Genomic DNA, 22,063 nt, shown 5'->3' with positions numbered 1-22,063 from the left:
TATGAAAATATACAAGGCAGTTTGACAGTTTAGACATGAGAGAGCCATGCAAAAAATGTATTTTGTCTATTGACAATATTATATCAAGTGTTAGAGTGTTGTGTCAATCATTTAATTAAAATTATTTAATTATTTTTGCTCAGCTTTAGTAGTTCGTAACTGACTCAACTCAATTGATCACTCGATGGAGGAATTTCAAACTGCACCTGAGACAAAATGACACCCCATCTAAAACCTTATGCTGGCGTTTACTGTTGTCTTTATTTTGGCAACTTAACTGTAATCATTTACTGAGAGCAAGAGAAAGAGAGAGACACACACACACACACACACACACACACACACACACACACACACACACACACACACACACACACACACACACACACACACACACACACACACACACACACACACACACACACACACACACACACACTGAGAGATAGAATAGAGAGAGAGAAAGATTAACACAAAACACTGCAGCTAAATGTTTGGCTCACCAATAAACACTTTTATTGAATAGTTAAGATAACTTATGTTGATTCACGTTTTACTGACAGTGTCAGTAGTGACTTTTTAACAATGTCGTCATGGTATAACACCCTCAGGCAGTTTTGATCAAAACATAATTGGCATCAAAAGCGTTTCAAATGTGTGCCAGATATGTAAAGCTCTCCACAAGTACCGTAACATCCATTTTCAAATGTATATGTTGCTCAGCTTTAAATATCAGAATCACAGTGGTAGCTAGTGATATAACATTGCTTTAGTAGAAATGGCAAGACAACAATTTGACATCTGATGAAGGCGAATGGTATTCCTTATTCAGTAGCACAAATGATCTAGCCTTAGAGGAAAAATGTAAGAACAGAACAAGATCTTAGCTGTCTCCCTTTCCCTTTCTTATCTCTAACCCATTAAGACCGGGAACGCATCTGTGTCATTTTAGATTTCTTTGGCTATTCAAAAATAGCAGATATACAAGCTCGTAGCGCGGCACCGAGTGCCGCGCTACGAGCTTGTAGATCTGCCATTTTTGAAAATTCGTGAACATTTGTGCAAATCTTTGAATATATGCAAATCTTTGTATATATATATATATATATATATATATATATATATATATATTTAAAGCGAACATTTGTAACTCAAATCTTTGCTTCTGGGGATCCCTGGAACAAAATATTTTGAGATGGGGGGGGGGCAAATACATATCATTTTGGGGGTCCTTGACATGAAAACCTTTGAGAACCACTGATGTAGCAACAACAGGTGTTTTTCAAAAAACATGTTTTGTACATTTTGTAGAATCGGCCTCAGGTCTTAATGGGTAAAACAACGTTTGCCAGCGTGCAACACCGATCAGACTGTAGTGTACCTGGAAGGACCAGGACAGGAGCGGAAAGGGGAGGAGCCACTGGGGAAGACAGACATGAAGATGGGGGAATGAGGCGGCGCCGCTTCCGGCAAGGCCTGCCTTTTCTTGCGATATACCGTCTTGTAGCGGAAGTTAAGTGGGGGACGCCGTGCCACGGGGCCCCCTATCTCCTCGGAGGACGAAACAAAAGGCTGAGAGGGCGGCGGTGGCGGTCCTGGTTGTCGCTGGGCACTCGAGTCCGAGCTTTCATCCGACTCGCTGGAAGAGGAGCTTAGAGGGTTAGAGGGCCTGGAAAGAACAGGAGGGACAAAGGGCACGGGGTCAAAAGGCGCCGGGACAAAGGGAGCCGCTGGGACCTCTGGAAGGAGAACGGCAGGGGGCAGTGTGGGATCAGATGGAACGGGCTGGGGGTCGTAAATCAGAGACGGTCGGGTCGGGATCGTGAGGTCAGGCTGAAGGTCATGGCCCTGAGGCTGCATTGGTCTGAGGATGTCAACGTTCTAGCCAAGGGGAGAGAAGCAAAAGCAAAGCGAGCAGAAGTTATGTTACAATGTTATTCCAATGGAATTAAACACAATGACAGGTACACTATGGCATTGGTTCTCCCCTGACCCCTGGGCCCCCCAAGGACCCAGGGGTCCTTGGGGGGGTACCAGGGGGTCCCCAGCAAAATGTGTTAATTTAGCGTCACAATAATTGTAACCTTTTTATGCTTTGGCTATTCAAAAATAGCAGATATACAAGCTCATAGCGCGGCACCGAGTGCCGCGCTATGAGCTTGTAGATCTGCTATTTTTGAAAAATCTTGAAAATATGTGCAAACCTTTGAATATATATATTTTTAAGCGAACATTCGTAACTCAAATCTTTGCTTCCGGGGGTCCCTGGAACAACATATTTGAGAAGGGGGTCCGCAGCCAAATACATATCATTTTGGGAGTCCTTGACATGAAAAAGTTTGAGAAGCACTGCACTATGACATCACACCCCAACAGTATGGAGGACTAGATAAGAAAACATATTACATGCTTGGGTGGTGTAGGGGTTGTCAATTATTTTATTTTTTTACCCCTTTTCCCCCCCAATTTAGTAGTTATTCCTATTAATTCCTCCAGGCGTATAGGGGTAAAATAACTTCCCACCAGCACTGAGTCTAGGGGTCGGCAAATGTTCCCCTCAGAAAAGGAATTCTAGGGTTCAAGTGGTTAATGTAAAAAAAACTGCTGGGGCGGGGAATGTTGGACGGGAGGAGTAGGACGGGCGCGCTACGTCCTCCCAGTGGGGGCTCCTCACTGGCAGGTGAGCCAACAGTGCAGTGTCAAACAGTCAGAGGAATTAATTGGCGTAACAACTAAATTGGGAGAAAACGGGGTAAAACTTTATAAGCGGGGTAAATAATTGGCAACTGTCCCCCCCCCCCGTTTTACATTTTATTTTTTATTTTTTATTGTATAAGTTATCAGATTCAGCATTGTACATAATGTGGTTGAGGCTTTACATGGCTACTCTAAATTAACAAAGAAACAAGAAAACATAATACATTTGTATACGAAGCAGCACTCTTAAGATTGTTGTGGAACAAAGACTGACAACCATTGCTTGATATGCGTTCAGTACCTGTACTTTGTACATCTCACAGGACACCTGAACATCAGGATGGATGTCAACGTCCCCACGCATGGAGCCTGCACAGAAACCTGCCGTCTGAAAAGAGAGGGTTGAAAAGGAAACCACCTCTATGTCAAGAAATAGCTACAGGTACAAAATGCTTTTTATTCAGCAAACCTGACATTACTTACAATGTATGTGTTTAGACATGTCCATGAATATTTGTGGACAAGAGCAACTCCGTTCAAGGGCGATTGCTGTTACTGTATGTTATGTCCTATATATTTTTTTTATCTTCAATTTCAATGCATTATTATTATTATCGGCTGCCGTGTTAGTGGTCAGATGGGTGGGCAGCAGTTTTAGAGCATGTTTATTTTAACCCTTTAAGACCTGAGGCGGTTTTACCACGGTTTTCCGTTTACTACTCACTATGGGATATCAGCGCCCCCAGGCGATGTACAGAGCAACACACACGCTCCCGATGCCAATTCACTGATTGGCTTAGGGTATGTCACGAGTCCGGAAGACCCGGGAGTACAAAAGCTCCACGTGACATAGGCTCTTCCTCTTTTCACCACTCTGCATGCGATTGCGCAGACGTTATCACACACAACAAGTTAAGTATAAGATTTTTTCAACATAACCCAAAGCGGGAATAAGGAGTATTCCCCACGGGAAAAATCTTGCTAAATATAAGTTATCTCCCGAGACTTATAGAAGAATTTTCTGAATTGTATTCTCAAATGTTTCATTCATTGGTCTGTTTAAGAACGCCGGTTTAGCGGCTACTAGCTGCTAGCTAACCACCAGTGGCTAAGCTAACGATAGCAGCTAGGCTAAGCGCTACTAGCTAAAACTTTAGCACCGCTGTTTTACAGGCCAGCATGGAACCACCAAGAAGCTGCGGCTTCGCGGAGTGTGAGCTTCTGATCGCCGCTGACGACCCCCATCGGGTCTGCATCTACTGCCTGGGGGTCGACCATGCCCACTTCGCGAAGGCCCACCAGGGTGAGGAGGACGAATGCCACGGCTGCGCCTCCTTCACCAGCCAGCAGCTCGACGCCCGGCTGGCCAGAGTCCAGCAACTGGTCAGCTGGGCCAGGAGACAAGACGCCGGCGAGGCCTCCACCGCCGTCGCCACCACCAGCACGGGAGTCCCAGGGGTGCCGCTTGGGAGGCCACTCATGGGACCCCCGCCGGTGCCGACACCACGACTAAAGCGTCAGGCGACGACTAACCTGACGCCACCTTCCAGCGCGGCTGCTGCAAGCGGGGGGCTGTCTCCGCCGCAGCACGCCAGCAGCGCTTCTCCCTCCCCCCAGCGACACTTCGAATGGGGAGCCTCCCTAGCGGGCAGCGAGGAGTCGCTGGTCCTCCCCGGGGCTTACGAGGAGGAGGATGACGAGTCAGAGCTAGCGCCGTACCAGGACGTCCAGGAGGCGTCCATGGCCAGTGCCGACGCAGAGACCGAGACCCACGTGGTCGTCGAGGAGGAGATCCTCGAGCCCGTGACGGCAGTTTTCAAGCGGGCGATCTGCAGGTGCGGGCTGGAGCAGCCCATGGAGAGCCGCAGCGCCGCCACCCCTGCAACAGATTTCCAAGGCCTGGAGGCTCCACCAACACGGGTGATGGAGTCCAAAAAGCTGCCGGAGGCAAAGGGCTTCAGGGGTGCGCTGATGAGCTCCTGGGGGGATCACAGCGACCCTAACAAACTCCCCTTCCCCATCGACCTCGTCTCCGCCAGGGACCTGGGGATAATCGACGCCCCGCCGATGGATCCAGTACTAGCGGAGGGGCTAGAATATATGCAGTCGGGCACGGTGATCCTCGGCGAAACACCGTCCTTCGCCAGCGGCCACCTCAGAGCAGCCTCCGCGGCGTTAAAGAAAACTTACGCCGCCGCCGGACAGGTTGCAAAGTCCCTCAACGCCGCCACCATCCTCCAGGGCTCCTCCGCCGTGCGGCTCGCGGAGCTAAAGACGACGTGGGGCGACGACGCAAAGGAGCTGCACAGGCTAAATCAGCTCACCATCGCCTGCACCCAACACGCCGTCAATTGGACCGGGCGTGTAATGGATGACTGCGCGGCCATGGAGAGAATGAGGTGGCTCGACCTCGCGACGTTCACTAAAGACGCGCAGAAAGTCGACGCCAAAAAGAAGCTGATGGCGCTTCCCCTCACGCCAAGCAACCTTTTCTGTGGGGCGGAGAAGTATATCAAGGACTCCACCGAGTCCACGAAGGCGCGTAAGGAGGCAGCAAAGGGCCTCCTGGCTCCCACACCTTCCCGTCCAGTCAGACCTCGCCAGGAGAGGTCTGCTATCAGAGGGAGGTCCTCCTCGCACCAATCCGCCAGGTCCAGCGGTGGCTCCCGCACCCCATCGACCCGGTCCTCCAGAGCGGAGGGACCCATGTCGCTCGGTGCTGGCGACGTTCGCCGTAAGGACCCTCGCCCCCCCCCCCCCTCCTCCTTCCCCGCGGGCCGCACGACGCGGTGGGAGAGGACGGGGGCGCGGGCAGGATAAGTGACACTTGCCCGCCGGTTTTACCGGCTGTTCGGCTGCCCCCCCCACATCCACACGGACGGAGTGGGGGGGGATTAGCCCCCCTGGTCACCTTGGGGAAGAGACTGGCCTCTACTTTACCCCCAACGTTTGCTGTGACAAAAAGACTGAAACAGACAATTGTCCCACAGAGCCAGGCCTCTGCTGTAATTTGTCCAGATGTGTGTCACAATGTTTACCAGGGTGTTGTACAAAAGTTTTTTCCAATAAATGTGAAATTTACAAAACCTCTCATCATTTCACCCGCCTCAGAGCCGCGATGCGAGGGGGCCCCCCTGGGGGGGGTCCCCCCGTATCAGTGCTCCCCACCCATAAGCCCACAGCACTTGGTCAGTCCCTTTGGAGACTGTCCAAGCGCTGCTGGGATGAATACCGTGCATGTTATGAACAAAACAAAGGTAATAAACCCCTTGCTAATTCCAAACGCCATTGTACATGGGTCACGCCAGTTTTGCCAATTTTATCATCCGTCCGGCAGAGGGCGCCAGAGGCCCACTGTAGGACGGACGATTTGCAAGATGGCGGCGAGGGTCGAAGGTCACCCTCATATTTACAACTCAATGAGTACCGTGCCATGCCAACCTCTGGAGGGCGGCAGAGTGCTTTCTTCTGTGAAGGTGGCTCCGTCGCTTCCTCTGACCAGGCCAAGGGGCCTAGACAAGATGGCGACGGACTTTGTAAACAACAAGGGTGTAGTGCGGAACGCTTCCGTACTAGGTCACGTGACCTGGACTCGCGTCCCGCTGACTCCAATGCGGCCTCTGTTGCCTCTAGCGGGCTCCACGAGCGGAGCCCCGTCCAGCAACATGGTAATAGCGTCTCCGGTTCCCATGGAAACGTTAGCGCGACTGGGGGAACCGATGACGTCAGCACCCAGCGACAACCCGCTCGCTCGGTGCTTGGATCAATGGAAACTTTGCAAACCAAATCCTTGGGTGCTGCGTACCGTCCACAAGGGTTACAGACTGCAATTTTCCAGGAAACCTCCTACATCGGACAAGGTATTGTTCACTCGGGCGTCGGGCCAAGCGGCCAAGACTCTGAGAGAGGAGGTGGCCTCTCTACTGAGCAAAGGCGCGATCAGAGAATTATCTCCGGATCAGAACCGGCTGGGGTTCTATTCGGAATATTTTCTGGTGAAAAAGAAGGGGGGGGGCGTACGGCCCATTCTGAATCTGAAGGGCCTCAACAGGTATCTGTCGGTTTTTCATTTTCAAATGCTAACGACCGTGAAGCTATTACGCACGGTGCGTCAGGGCGACTGGTGGACGAGCATCGATCTCAAAGATGCTTACTTCCACATACCGATTTACCCCCCGCACAGAAAGTTCCTGCGCTTCGGCTTCGAAGGGAAAGTGTACGAGTACATGGTTCTCCCCTTTGGCATGTCGTTGAGCCCGCGGGTGTTTGTGAAGTGTACCAACGCGGCCATTGCTCCACTGCGGAGACAAGGAATCCGTCTGTCGACTTACATAGACGACTGGCTAATAGCTGCGGGCTCGGCGGAGGAGGTAGCGCGCCACACGGCCGTGGCCATCTCCCACCTGACGTCATTGGGTTTCACAATCAACGACAAGAAGAGCGTTCTGGTTCCGTCCCAACGGGCCACCTTCTTGGGGATCTCGTTGGACTCGAACACGCTCAGGGCACGCCTATCCAAGGAGAGGATAGACAGCGTTTTGGCTTGTGTGAGGTCTTTTCGCCTGGGGCGTCAAGTTACTTACAAGCAATGTATGCAAGCGGTGGGTCTCATGGCTTCGGCCATTCACTTAATCCGCTTGGGGAGGCTCTACATGAGACCTGCTCAGAGGTGGCTGCGGGCGCTGCGCCTCCCACCCACCTCGGGTCGCCATTTGGTGACGGTGTCTCCATGGTGCATGGAGACACTCGGGCCTTGGTCACAGGTAGCTTTTCTGTCCCAGGGGGTCAGCATAGGAGCTGTGATTTCGTGGAAAGTCATCACCACAGATGCCAGTTTGTCGGGCTGGGGGGCCGTCCACGAAGGCAGTTGGGCCAGGGGGGTATGGAACCCGACGTTGCAGTCGGCTCACATCAATTACCTGGAACTGCTGGCGGTTTTCCTCGCTCTCAAACATTTCGAGGCTCGGATTCTGGGTTGTCATGTGTCGATCAGAACGGACAATACTACAACCATGAGTTATATCAACAAACAGGGAGGCTTGACCTCCCTGGTGTTGGACGGTCTAGCACGCGAGATGACGCTATGGTGCGACTCTCGGCTCGCGTCCATACGGGCGTCTCATGTGCCGGGCCTTCAGAACCGCGGAGCGGACCTGCTGTCCAGGGGCGGTCTCCGGTACGGAGAGTGGTCGCTCAAGCCGAGCGTGGCGGCCCAAATCTGGCGGAGGTTCGGCCGCCCCCAGGTCGACTTGTTTGCCTCCGAAGAGAACGCGAAGTGTTCTCGCTTTTTCTCAGTGAAGGCGGGGGACCGCTCCATGGGCATGGACGCCTTGGCACACAGCTGGCCGAGCGAACTACTGTATGCTTTCCCGCCGATGGAGTTGATCCTTCCTACGTTGGAGAGGGTCAGATTCCAGGGGCTGTCGGTGCTGCTGGTGGCTCCAGCATGGGGCACGTGGAGGTCGGAGATAACTCCGCTCCTTTACGACGTGCCTCTCGCCCTCCCGGTCATCACAGACCTGCTACGGCAGGGGGGGGACGAGGTGTTCCACGAACGCCCTCAGGACCTAGACCTGTGGGTCTGGCCCGTGAGAGGACGAATTTGAGCTCGTGTGGCCTCCCCGCTGATGTGGTGGCTACCATCCAGGGCGCGAGGGCCGTGTCCACGCAGAACGCTTACGAGGTCAGATGGAATATGTTCGCATCTTGGTGTCAGGAACAGTCACCAGTGGTGGTGGCTTTCCAGGCCTCAGTGTGTAGCGTTCTCACTTTTCTACAGAGAAGGTTAGATCAAGATTTATCCTTCTCGACAGTGAAGGTGTATTTAGCGGCCATCTCGGCTTGCCACGAAGGGTTTGATGGCAAGACCGTGGGCGAACATGCCTTGGTGCGCCAGTTTATGCGCGGCGCCAGGAGAGCCAGACCGGTTAACAGGCCACTGTTTCCAGTCTGGGATTTGACGGTGGTGCTGGATGCACTGTGCCGTCCCCCGTTCGAGCCTTTTGAGTCTGCTGATTTGAGGATTGTCAGTCTCAAAACGGTCCTCTTGGTGGCCCTGTCTACGGCTAAACGGGTCAGCGACATGCACGCGCTCTCGGTGAGTCCGGAGTGCATGAAGTTCCTGAACAACGACAGAAGGGTTTTGCTTAAACCCAACCTGACGTTCGTTACAAAGACCGGGGTGGTGGCCCCAGACCCGGTTGAGTTGGTGGCCTTTCATCCGCCTCCCTTCGTTTCGGCGGAGGATAAGCGGTTGCATTGTCTCTGTCCAGTGAGGGCCCTGAAGCTCTACTGTCAGAGGACTACGGCCAATCGTTCATCGACGCAACTCTTTGTCTCTTTTGGCGTGGGGGTTCAGAGGAAGGCGGTCACTAAGACGACGCTTTCTAGATGGATCCGAGATGCCATTAAGCTAGCTTATGTGAGTAGTGGGGCCCCAGTCCCGGGGGGTCTGAGGGCCCACTCTACTAGAGGCATGGCTACGTCCTGGGCTCTCTACAAGGGAGCTTCTATCCAGGAGATCTGTGCAGCGGCAAATTGGTCGTCTCCTTCGACTTTTGCGGCCTTTTACAGTCTGGACGTGGCGGCGTCTTCGATGGCGCACACGGTCCTGGGTGTGGCTGCTGCCTCCAGGTCTGAGGACGATGGGGAGTAGGCTTGGAGCCTTTCTCCGTATCTTGACCTCCTTAAGGTTTCCCTGGGACCAGTAGGCTGAGTCTCAGGGACAAAGGGCCCTGTTCCTCTTTTGTTAAACAGTTAATAAATGAGGTGGACTTGTGTCTGCCTATTAGAGAATAAGGCGGACTCTGGAGTCTGTCAGGGCCTGACCTTTATCATATTAAGGTTTCCCTGGGACCAGTAGGCTGAGTCTCAGGGACAAAGGGCCCTGTTCCTCTTTTGTTAAAAAGTTAATAAATGAGGTGGACTTGTGTCTGCCTATTAGAGAATAAGGCGGACTCTAGAGTCTGTCAGGGCCTGACCTTTATCATATCCCGCACCCCAGCCCGGTGGGCTGGGGGGCGCCCAAGGGCTGTAGGTCATGAACCTATGGCCTAGGGGCCATGGGTCACGCCCGTGTGGGCGGGGCCTAGGGGCTGAGGGGCGTGCGGGCCCATCAGGGTTGTGTGGCTCATTACCTCAAGGGGGGTTTATGAATCCCATAGTGAGTAGTAAACGGAAAACCGTGGTAAAACTAGAGGTTACGAATGTAACCCCGGTTTTAGTAGGTTTGGAGTTTACTACTCACCAGACACCCCTTTCTGTGCGCATTTGGCATGCAGAGAGGTGAATGTTAAGAGGAAGAGCCTATGTCACGTGGAGCTTTTGTACTCCCGGGTCTTCCGGACTCGTGACATACCCTAAGCCAATCAGTGAATTGGCATCGGGAGCGTGTGTGTTGCTCTGTACATCGCCTGGGGGCGCTGATATCCCATAGTGAGTAGTAAACTCCAAACCTACTAAAACCGGGGTTACATTCGTAACCTCTAGTTCTTTAAAAAAATCTAAATCCTTTTTTTTCAAGTTTTTGGAAAAAAATCGAAAAAAAAATGTTTCAAGATTTTTCAAAAATAGCAGATCTACAAGCTCATAGCGCGGCACTCGGTGCCGCGCTATGAGCTTGTAGATCTGCTATTTTTGAATAGCCAAAGAAGTCTAAAGTGACACAGATGCGTTCCAGGTATTAATGGGTTAACGATCAATCAATTGTGTTCCGACTCGGATCAATGGAGCTAACGTAGTATACTTTAGTTCTTATTATCACACATTTTTCAAGGGTTTCAAGAAAAAAATACCACGGCATTAAAAAACAACAACATTATTAATATTTTAAAATTAACGTTATATTCATGATTAAAATCTTAGTGTTTTGCCAACTATTTGAGGGTCCACTTGCAATAGTGGGCCCCGGACCACAGGTTGAGAGCCACGGCTCTACTGCATGCTGTACCTCTGTGTCAGATTCAACTGAGAGACGTTGACATGTGCCTGTATTCGTCAGTCCTTCTGGGCACTCCTGGACTGTGTACTCTACAAAGCTGGCCTTCACTGGTATAACCTGAAACACACACACACACACACACACACACACACACACACACACACACACACACACACACACACACACACACACACAGATGACAAGGTTCTTTGCTGTTAACGTAGTTTTTGATTTTGAATCCCAAATTCAGAAACAACCAACATAAAAGGGATAGTTCACCCCCAAAATGCCTTCTTTTCTATCGATTAGTCACCACATGGAGACTTGAATTCATGGATACGTTTTACGTTTTTGTCGCATTCCTAAGCCAATAATTCACTGGTCATCAAATTATTGGCTTAGGAATGCGTCAAAAAAAAAATCTAAACGTTAGATTTTTTTTTTGTTTTGTGTGTGAACTATCAATGCCTACCTGATTAAATGACTAATAGTCTACTAATGTATTAAAACTAATGAAAGAGTCCTTGGCGCCTTCCTTCCCTCTCAAACTTAACGTGGCCAGAAGGTCTGCAATTTCAGATGGCTTTTTGATGATTTTGTTCTGCAGCTGAACATAATAGGCTGGTATCTGTAACGCCTGATTAATTAGTTACAAAAAAATTGCTGATTCACAACCTCACAACACGTCACAGCTATATGGGCTTGTAAATCGGCCGCTTTGGGTGCGGGACATGACGCACGACCAAGTATAAATCGGGTTTAAGTGTACCTGTGACGCGGCTCTAGTGATGGTCTTCACCCCCAGTCCTGCCCCTAGTGTGGACTGTCTCTTATAGGACGTCAGTGTGACCGCAGCAGCCTGCACGGCCTCAGGGCTGTCCACAGGCAACAGGAGAGGACAGGTGGGACACGTCTGCTGCAACTTCTCTGGGGGGTCTGGGCAGGGTGGGCACCAGAATCAGGGAGGTTATTCACAAAAAGAATACGATCACCTGCTGCGAAACATTATCATGTCATTTGGAATTATCCCAAATCCTTATTAGCTTTCCAGTCCGCTTTCCTCCAATACTCAGGTTGTTTAAAATGACAGGCAATAAATTGAATAACTTTGATAAAGTGAGCAAATTGAGACGGTCCAGGGGCCGGGTCTGGCACGATTTGTTGAAAAAAAAGCCTCACTGTTGTCTATACCACTGCTTTTCAACCTTTTTCGTGTCAAGGACCCCCAAATTGACACATATTAGCCCACGGACCCCCATTTGAAAAGATGTGCCAGGGACTCAACCATTTTGATTTCTTGGGGGTCCCAATTTACAGTGTATCATCATCATTAGTGTTCATTTAACTCTGAGAGTGTACAAATGGAACCAAATGGACCCGTTAGGGTCCATTTGGTTCCATTTGTACACTCTCAAGAGTTACAGACACATAAGGGTCAATTTGGTTCCTAACTATTAATTTAGCTGGGGACCCCCTGGAACCACCTCAAGGACCACTGGTGGTCCCCGGACCACTGGTTGAAAACCACTGGTCTATACAATCTTATAATTAAGATCTTTCTACAAAACCTCTTTCTTTCTTTCTTCCTTGAAACATTTTCTGAGGAGTCCAACAATTGAGCACACATTTCAATCTATAATATAATATGATTTGCATGATATGATTTACAGCTACTGTATATTTCCATATAGTGATGATGCTGTATTGTTTTGGCATATGGTACTATGGGATACTACTGTAATATGCTTTGTATACAACGATTAATCTGTGTTCATGCTGATGTTACTGTACCTGGAACCAGAGTGCAGTCATAGCTGTACAGGTAAGAGTAGCCCTCTGCTGTATGGAGAATGGTTGTATTACAATTCCCAGAGATTTGCTGCAAAGCAATAGAACCATTAGTGAAAAGAGGAGACAGGAAACAATATACTATATGAAGCCCTGTTTTTCAGACAAACAGGAAATGTGGTAGTTTAGGGCACTGAGCTGTTTAGACAGGCGGTGTGGCCAGTGTGGTTAAAAAAAAAAAAAAAAAAAAACGATTATGTCGTACTGTTTCCATGAAAGCTCTGATGTCGCAGCGTTTCCATGGTTTGGGGTTGCCGACATGACACTTTGTCTCCAACACGTCTAGGTCCAAGTAATACACGTTCCCAGCTGGACCCTGACACACACACACACACACACACACGCACACGCACACACACACACATTGTATATACATTCCAAGAGAGGGCGAAACGTAATAGTCATGGCAGGCTCTGAAAATATCTCAAAGAGATGGTTCAGTATTTTAAAACTGCATAAATACCTCGCTGATTTGACTCTTAAAAACCTCAGCTATCTATTTAGCCTGACAGTGCCGTGCCGTCCAGGCAGGCATTAGGGCATGATGTTTATATAGTGTTGTATAAGATTTGTCCCCTAGACACACTGAACCGAGCTGACCTGGCCAGTGGCAGCCGTCCAGTTCCCAAGAGGCATTTCAATTGTATACACGTTATTTCAAGTTTTAGTTGTTACTTATTGAACACTAACACCATTTCTATAAACATCCCTTTAGTTTACTCTATCAGTATATGAGGAAAGAAAACAAATTCATCCTTTCTTGAATACGAACAAAATCACTCACTGAAACCAACTTTGAATATATACAGTGGTGGGAAGTAACTAAGTACATTTACTTAATTACTGTACTTAAGTACAATATTGAGGTAGTTGTACTTTACTTGAGTATTTCCAATTTCCAATACTTCTACTTCTACTCCACTACATCTCAGAGGCAAATATTGAACTTTTACCCCACTATCTACAATTATTTGAAAACTTTAGTCACTAGTTACTTCTCAGATATAAAGTATTACATTATAAAACATACATTAACCACATTAGCCCTATTTTATACATAGGATTTGAAAATCTACAAGCTCACAACGCGTCGCATCGTGATGCGTTGTGAGCTTGTAGATCTGCTATTTTCAAACATTTAGTACTTTTACTTTTGGTACATTAACTACATTTTTATGCCAATACCTTTGTACTTTTACTCAAGTACATTTTTAATTCCGGACTTTTACTTGTAACAGAGTATTTCTATATTGCAGTATTGGTACTTTTACTTAAGTAAAGAATTTGAATACCTTTTCCACCACTGAATATATATCATCAGCACTTTGTAACATTATTTTACATACTAACCTGTGCATGCAGATGAACGTTACCAATGCGGTTGAGGGCAAACTTGTAGCCGTCCGTCCGATCCTCATTGATGTACGTGACAGCCAGACGAGAGAGTTTCTCCACAGCTTTGTCGTTGCAAGGAATAGGCGCTAGTTCAATGGGAGCCAGTCCCACACCTTGACCACAAACACACAGCTGCTGAAGGAAGAACAGGGGTAATAATATCCCGGTTGATTTCTCCATGTTTGCTGGTTGTGGTTCACAGAAGAAGAGACATGGCCGGAGTTTGTTCTGTTCTGTTTGCATTTAGTCCCGGGGAGTGACTTTTGGAATCAAAACAGCAAAGGTTTTGAACGGAAGCCAAGGACAAAGTTTACGATGGGCAGCAGCAAACTCTACAGATTTGTGAATGAATGTCGAAATGACCACCTATACTTGGGGGGAAATAGTTGGCTGAGACATAGTTAGAAAACAGACACACATTTATGTATAGTGTATAGTGTAACAAAAATGAACTAATACACAAATTCCATTTTTGTTATGTTTGTGTTTCTATTTTGGGGAATTCCGTTCCGTCTTTGAAGTCTACTTCAGGGAGTGAATAAAGAAGGCATGATTGGATGATTGGCGCCTTTTTGTTTTAATAGCAGGGTGCAGAGCACAGTAATCTGACATCGTAATGTTATTGTGTTTTTTTCTGTGCTCTGCACCCTGCTATTAAAATAAAAAAGGCTCCAATCATCCGAGTTGCTCCAGCGCCTTCTCCTGTTCACCTCCTGTACAGACAGATGTCCTCCAAGTATAGGATCCAGTATAGTAGCATATGTATATGGTTGCACGCATACTGGTTCTTATCAGTGTGACGTCGTCTGTTAAGGAGTCTATATGACGGTGTCATTTCTTGTTTTTTAATCTTTATTGCAGGGGTCTTCAACCTTTTCAGGCCAAGGACCCCCTAACTGAGAGAGAGATGAAGCAGGGACCCCCACTATATATTACATAAAATTGTGTTGCAGATTAAAGCTTTTCATAGATGTTGGATTCATATTAATGTGTATTTTCAGACATTTAACGACTTAAACCATCAATACTTAGTGAACTTTCACTCTGTACTTGGTCTGCTCGTTTTTCCCTCTTTGCCGAAAATAGCAGATCTACAAGCACACAACGCCTCGCCCTGCGAGGCGTTGTGAGCTTGTAGATCGGCTATTTTCGGCTAAAGTTGTCCTTAGAATATAGGGATGCTAGGGTTCAAGTGGTTAATGTAAAAAACAATGATCCTATCACACAGGGATTTGGCGGACCCCCTATAGTAGCTCTGAGGACCCCCTAGGGGTCCCGGACCCCCTGTTGAAGACCCCTGCTTTATTGTATTATCTTCTGCCAGATTTATAGTAATGTAACCAATGGAGAAAAGGAAAGCCATTGAATATGTGTGTCTGTACATTCAGCGATAGTGGTGGGAATGCGTTTTTTTGTTGTAGTTTTTGTTTAGTTTTTAGTGTCAGTTACGAATTTCTAATCTGTAGAAACTCATAACTGAACCTTTAACCATGCTTGAGTTCGATGAGACATCTACTGTACTGTACCTTTTGTGAATAAGGCTTTAAGACATATTGCTGTCGTTGAAATGCAGTTGTACTTACTTGAACTGCTGAGTTAAAGATACAATGTAAATTGTTGTTACATGTTTAAACATGTTTACAGTATGTGGGTGTGTTAAAATGATAGTTAACAAGTTACTGTCTACTGAATTGCATTACTATAGTATTAAAAATAGTATTAAAAAACACAGGCAGTTACTGCAATTATGTATAGTAACAGCCTGTCCTATCCTACTATAAATGCACAAAATCTCTGTATGTTCGTCTACATCTGTCGATTGGATAGGAAACTGCCTATCCGACCGAGACGGTTGTCCAGAACCGCCAATCCGACCGCTATAACATATGAGGATCAGTCCATATATGGGCATGCCCTTTCCCATATCTTATATATTATTATTACTCTCCGCAGGAGAGTTTTGTTTTCACTTTCTAAATATGACACACCGATTGGTCAAGCCTCACGTGACACGTGACAATACGGTGAAATACTGTATAAATACATGGCGTCACTTTGACGGTGTCTTTGCCACCGTCAAAGTGAGGTAAGACAGGAACCATCACGAAATGGCTGCATGGCTGATACATAATTGGCAGATAGGACAGATAGGACACTTATATAGACAGGAGGGATATGACACTTACACAGACGGATAGGACACTTACAGTACACAGACAGGACTGATAGGACACTTATACAGACAGGACGGATAGGACACTTATACAGACAGGACGGATAGAACACTTACACAGACAGGACGGATAGGACACTTACATAGACAGGAGGGATATGACACTTACACAGACAGGACGGATAGGACACTTGCAGTATACAGACAGGACGGATAGGACACTTATACAGACAGGAGGGATAGGACACTTACACAGACAGGAGGGATAGGACACTTATACAGACAAGACGGATAGGACACTTATACAGACGGATAGGACACTTATACAGACAGGACGGATCGGACACTTATACAGACAGGATGGATAGGACGGTTAGAACATAAGAATTAGAACATTCCCAACACAAGTCTGGTAAGAGTGAGGTAAGACAGGAACAATCACGAAATGGTTGATAAATGGCGGATACTGTAACAATTGGATAGGACACTTACACAGACAGGACGGATAGGACACTTACATAGACAGGACGGATAGGACACTTATACAGACAGGAGGGATAGGACACTTATACAGATAGAACATTCCCAACATTCCCAACAGCGGAGAGTTGTGCTCCGAGGAGCACTTTTTCTAGTTATTATTATTATTACTACTATAATTGACAAAAGCTCCGAAGTTCGTCCGGGATTCGCAAGCACAGGATCACTCCACATGCCTCCAAGACCCGCCACAGACTGTTGATCAGAGCTATGGCTATTATTTAGGCATCTTACCCCACCTCGATCACTGATCAGACCCTCGGCTTGACTGATTTTCTGATTTGCCTATCAGACCCTCAGCCTGATCTGGCAGGTTGCCATAGCAACCAGATACAGGAAGTTTGACCTCTTTTGACCTCAAGAAAGGTCTATTTGACAACAGGTGGGTCGTGAGGTTGGGACTAGAGGTTTGGGAAGCGGCCCAAACCTCTAGTCCATATATATTTAGATCCCATATATTTAGATCTCTGTATCTGCCTGTGTCCCTTTTATGCCCATATATGGAGATGTCTGTGTCTGTCTGTACATGTCCCGTGCCAAGCTTCGTGTGATGTAGTGCTCTGATCGGTGGTATAGATTGTCTTTTCTAGAAGTTATAAAAACAGATCTATAAGCTTTCAACATTGACTCTCTCCCCGAGAAACCAATAGATTGAAAAATACTATATTAATAATAATGTTGAGACCTTGAGGCTGTGAATCAAATTCCCTTTGAACTCTCTTCTAACTGTAATCATGACAACATGTGGAAATGTATTGGAAGATAACCACCCGAACAATAGATGTGGTCTCTGAGCATAGCCAGTCTATAAACCCATCATGGAGCAAAATGAAATAAACTGCAAATGTCCTCCAAGTACTGCACCCTGTCGCGCAGTTGCTTCTTCTCGGCCTCCAGTGTGTCGATACGCCTCTCGAGCCGCTTAATATGCCCCTTTTTCTTCTCTCGGCAGGCTCTGGCCTGCGCCTTATTCTTCTGCAGATAGAGCTCCCTCTTTTGTGCATCGTCCGGGTGGCGTCTCCTCCTGTGCGTGGTGGCCATCTGAGGAGGATGTATGGAGGTGGCCATCATTGTCCCCTGAGGAAGACTTGAGCTGGGACTTGTGACGCCGCCCATCATCTGAGGAAGGCTTGAGCCAGGGCTTTGCGCGGTGGCCATTATCGTTTCCTGAGGAAGACCTGAGTCGAGGTAATGCCGTTCATATAAGGCATCTCCCGTGGCGGCAGCTGACGGCGTCATCTCGCTGGGTTGCATGTAATACTGCAAGGGTGCTATATCCCGCGCATCCTGCATTTCCTCCTCAGGACTGACGTAAGCAGGAGACACAGAGTATTGTTCATGGTTGGTCTGGTAAACGGGCAAAGGCATAGATGGTCCTGTTGAAAGGACTTGACATGACTGATAATGTTGCGCTGTCTTCTCTGCATTCATCCTCACAGCTGTTGTGGGAGAAAGGGGAGGACGTACCGTTGGTGCAATTAACATCTTCCCTGAGTTTCAAATGACGCAGCTGCTGCTTTGCGAGTGAGCTTGACTGGAGCCGCATTGCAAAACAAAAGCTTTTATCCTATATTAGAATTGGCTTCGCGCTCATGTCCCTATGACTCAGCCCATAACCATATAAGGAGTTCCCAATGCAGCTCACACGCCCAAATATGGAGTGTGTTGTCTAACCATACAGTATATGGGCACAAAAGAGAGAATGCCCATATATAGGCATATACTGATGACATCAGCGATCTCCATATATGGGCATAGAAAGGGACAGAGATCCGGTTGTACAGTGCCACAGATCTGACTGCTATGCCCATATATGGCCATGTGCACATAGTGTATGGGACCGACCGACTTCAAACGCGCCGTACGCAGCGGCAAGGACTGGAGGGAGTGTGGTGCCCGCCGTCGAGTAGTTCGGATATCCAGTTGTCCAGAACCGCCGATCCAACAAATATGCCCATATATGGACATTCCAATGTATATGGGCATATACTGATGACATCAGAGATCTCCATATATGGGCATAAAGGGGACAAGGACTGACAGATACAGAGATCTCCATATATGGGTACAAAAGGGACACAGACAAATGGGTACTCTGAGAAAGCCCCCATGTGTTATTACACATAGACCCATAAATAACTAAAACTAAAATATTAGTCCAGTTCATAGGTCTAGTGGCTGGTCTTGGAGTTAAAGAGCCTAATTTCTGTTGGGACAAAAGTGTTCTTAAACCGTTCATTCTTGCAGGCTTTTCCGGCCTGCCAAGATGTTGTGGATAATAATAGCTGTCCCTTGGATGTTGACAGGCTGAAGAAGAGGAGCAGGCTTGTTCCTACGGTAGTCCACCACCATCTCCTTAGTCTTGGAGGTGTTTAGTAGTAGGCAGTTCCTGTCACTCTATTCACCGAAGGCCTTAGTCAAGTCTTACTCCTCCTGCCCATCCTTGACACATGCCGCAATAGCTGTATCATCAGAATATTTCTGAATGAAACAGGACAGAGTTGTATTTGAAGTCTGACATGTACAATGTGAACAGGGAGGGAGCCAGGACAGTCCCCTGTGGAGCCCCAGTGTTGCTCAACAGTCAGGTAGTCTGTAATCCTGGTCACAAAGGAGGGATCCACCCCCATCCCATCAAGCTTATCTCTGAGTATGGAGGGTTGGATGGTGTTGAATGCGCTTGAGAAATCAAAGAACATAATCGTCACATAACCACTCAGCCTGTCCCGGTGAGAGTGGACTCGATGGAGAATGTAGACAGCATCCTCCACGCCAAATGTGTTCCTGGTATGCAAACTGCATGTCATTAAAGGAGAATTTCGGACTAGCCTTTTTCTTACCTTTATATAGGACGAGTGGTCTACTTTTCTACTCTACCAAATGGGCCGCCGTAGTGTTTACAAGCTGACTTGGATGAAATCACGGGTGAAATCTCCTCTTGCGAGACTTCCGGAGGGGCGCATCTATAACAAACACTGTGGCTAGTCCAAAATTCTCCTTTAACCTATGGTCTCAGTTTACAGAGAAACTGAGACCATAGGTGAGATTGAAATCAGGTGAGAGAGAGTTATCACTTGTGTGATCAGACTAGCAGGGCAGATGTTATCAGATACTTTGTTATAAGGCGTTATCTGCTTGACTGGTCTAAAATGCAGTGCACCAATGCAATAGAATATAGAATAATGTACAGTATCTGCATTGTGTCATTTTCTTCACAGAACCTTTACTTCAACCTGGTGTCCCTATTCTGGGATGCCATTATACTGTAGTGATTTAAAAAAATGTCAAAACATTTAAATAATTGATAGAAAATAGCATAACTTGCTTTAAATGTGAAATGCCAGATTCATTGATCCACGCTATTTGGGGAATGTAGTAAAATGCAGAAGATTCGGTCTGTTCTACAGTAGAACATTGGTTATCAGGTATTGGGGTTGTAATTGTATTACGTCAATGTGTTTATTTGAAGATAAGTTACAGATTACAGTGAGCTGCTTGTTCTCAAAGTGGGTCATTGAGGGGGTTCCAGGGAGTCCCCAGCAAAATTGGTTAATATAGCATCAAAATGTATGGTTAACCACTTTAACCTTCTCTCTCTAGATCTGCTATTTTCAATAAATCATGGAGATTTTTTAAAATATTGTTTTAAACAAAAAAACAAACAAATCTTGTATGGGGGTCTCTTGCACAAAATATTTTCAGCTGGGGGTCTGCGGTCAAATGCATATCAATTTGGAGGTCCATGAAAAAGTCTGTGACCCCGGGCCCCTGCTCTGTCGTAACCTCAAGCCTGTCAACATACAAGTCCAATTTGAGGTCGATTGGATGTTGTGTTCCTGGTATATAGCGTTTCTTTCTTTTTTTTCAAATTGTGGAAGACAGTTACAGGCAAACAGTATGGATTATTGAAAAGCTATTTGACCCTCATTGTCACATAACTTGGAGGTAATGATTCCTCTGCTGTAATGTCTGCTGTAATGTGAGCGTCTCACCAATAGATGGTGGTGTGTGTCTTGTATTGTGGCTGAGTGTGTCAGGGTAAGCTGATAGTGTTGTTGATGTGTGTTGCTTACAGTCTATGGTTGTTCCCCCAGGCAGAACTGGGTCAGTTATTCAGAGGAGCCTAATTAATAACTATAAGCATCTTCCTACTCTCATGTAAAAAGCTCTATTTATCTGGGTATTTAGGTATTTTTCTTAACTTTTCTGAAAGTTTGAAATACACTGCGTACATTTCATGATGGTGGGCCCCAGTCAATAATTTGTTTCCTGCATGACACACACAGCTGCAAAAAAACGAGAAAACCACTCATATTTTTGTATCCAGACAGGGCCCCATGAAACCCATTTTAAACTACATAGTATAATACTTTTAAATATTGACCGGAATTCACAGTAAACTGACTTTTTATTGCAGATGGATGTTCTTTTAATAGTGGTTTGAAGTGGTTTGGTTTACTTAGGCAGTACTGGGTGAGTTTGCAATTTCAGGCCAATCCAGCTGGTTCTGTTGTCCCAGACAAGAGTAATCAAACAAGAAGTCCAAGGAAGCAAACACAACAAAACAAAGAAAAAATATCTGGCCTCTATTCTTATAGGCCTATGTTGTATTATAGCTGCTTTGTTTACCCCTGAAGCAGAGTAAGAGTTGGGGTGAAACAAAACAAGCATAACTCAAGCATTTATTTGAAGTAAGATATTTGCCGCCAAATGCAGTATTTATAGCGGGTCAGCTCGAGTCTGTCCAAGGTGAGTAACTGAAACAATCAGTGGACTAATGGACCCCTTGAAATAAATCAATGGATGAGCATGCTCACAGGCTAACCAACAGAGACTGAGAAGCTCAGTCAGCATAACAAATTCAGCTAATATCAGAGAGGAGTGTGTGTGTGTGTGTGTGTGTGTGTGTGTGTGTGTGTGTGTGTGTGTGTGTGTGTGTGTGTGTGTGTGTGTGTGTGTGTGTGTGTGTGTGTGTGTGTGTGTGTGTGTGTGTGTGTGTGTGTGTGTGTGTGTGTGTGTGTGTGTGTGTGTGTGTGTGTGTGCGTGTGCATGCCAGACATGCGTGTGCCTGACAACACTTTTGCGCGTATTGGCAAACATCGTTGTTTGTGTGTGTGTGTGTGTGCGCAAGCATGTAGGCCAAAGTACATTAGAGTGCATCTACACAGTATGTGTGTATGTGGGCAAGCAATGCCGCAGTGCTTGTGTGTGTTTGTGTATTACTGCCAGACAGTTGTGTTGCAGCAGAAAGCACAGGGTCTGTGGGGGAGAGATAAGAGTGCTGGATCTGCTCGGAGGACTCGTTCTGGTAGCTCAACGCCAGACCCAAGTTATATAGACCTCCTTTGATGTGAGGACAGAGTAATCTGCTCTCTGCTTGCTTCCAAAAGATGCCATCCTGTAGAGATGCTGAGGAGATACAGAGTCACTGTGTCTTGGCCACAGCACAGCATTCTGAAGCGCTGACATCT

General features: G+C 47.1%; 1 protein-coding gene across 1 annotated transcript; it reads right to left on the bottom strand.

Moving 5' to 3' along the window:
* Nucleotides 1-1,144: 1,144 nt before the first annotated feature.
* Nucleotides 1,145-14,099, bottom strand: LOC311051324 (fetuin-B). Its single transcript, XM_084065876.1, has 7 exons — nucleotides 13,835-14,099; nucleotides 12,690-12,800; nucleotides 12,428-12,515; nucleotides 11,406-11,572; nucleotides 10,646-10,753; nucleotides 2,999-3,085; nucleotides 1,145-1,881 (listed from the first exon to the last, which is right to left on the bottom strand). Exons 1-7 carry the CDS (start codon nucleotides 14,057-14,059, stop codon nucleotides 1,366-1,368), a joined length of 1,302 nt encoding a protein of 433 aa, XP_083922002.1. The 5' UTR covers nucleotides 14,060-14,099; the 3' UTR covers nucleotides 1,145-1,365.
* Between the last annotated feature and the right edge of the window lie 7,964 nt (nucleotides 14,100-22,063).

Source organism: Gymnoscopelus microlampas (assembly GCF_963454915.1).
Source record: "Gymnoscopelus microlampas genome assembly, chromosome: 9".
Lineage (NCBI taxonomy): Eukaryota > Metazoa > Chordata > Actinopteri > Myctophiformes > Myctophidae > Gymnoscopelus > Gymnoscopelus microlampas.
The sequence above is the reverse complement of the archived record's forward strand: the minus strand, read 5'-3'. Positions and strand labels throughout refer to the sequence as shown.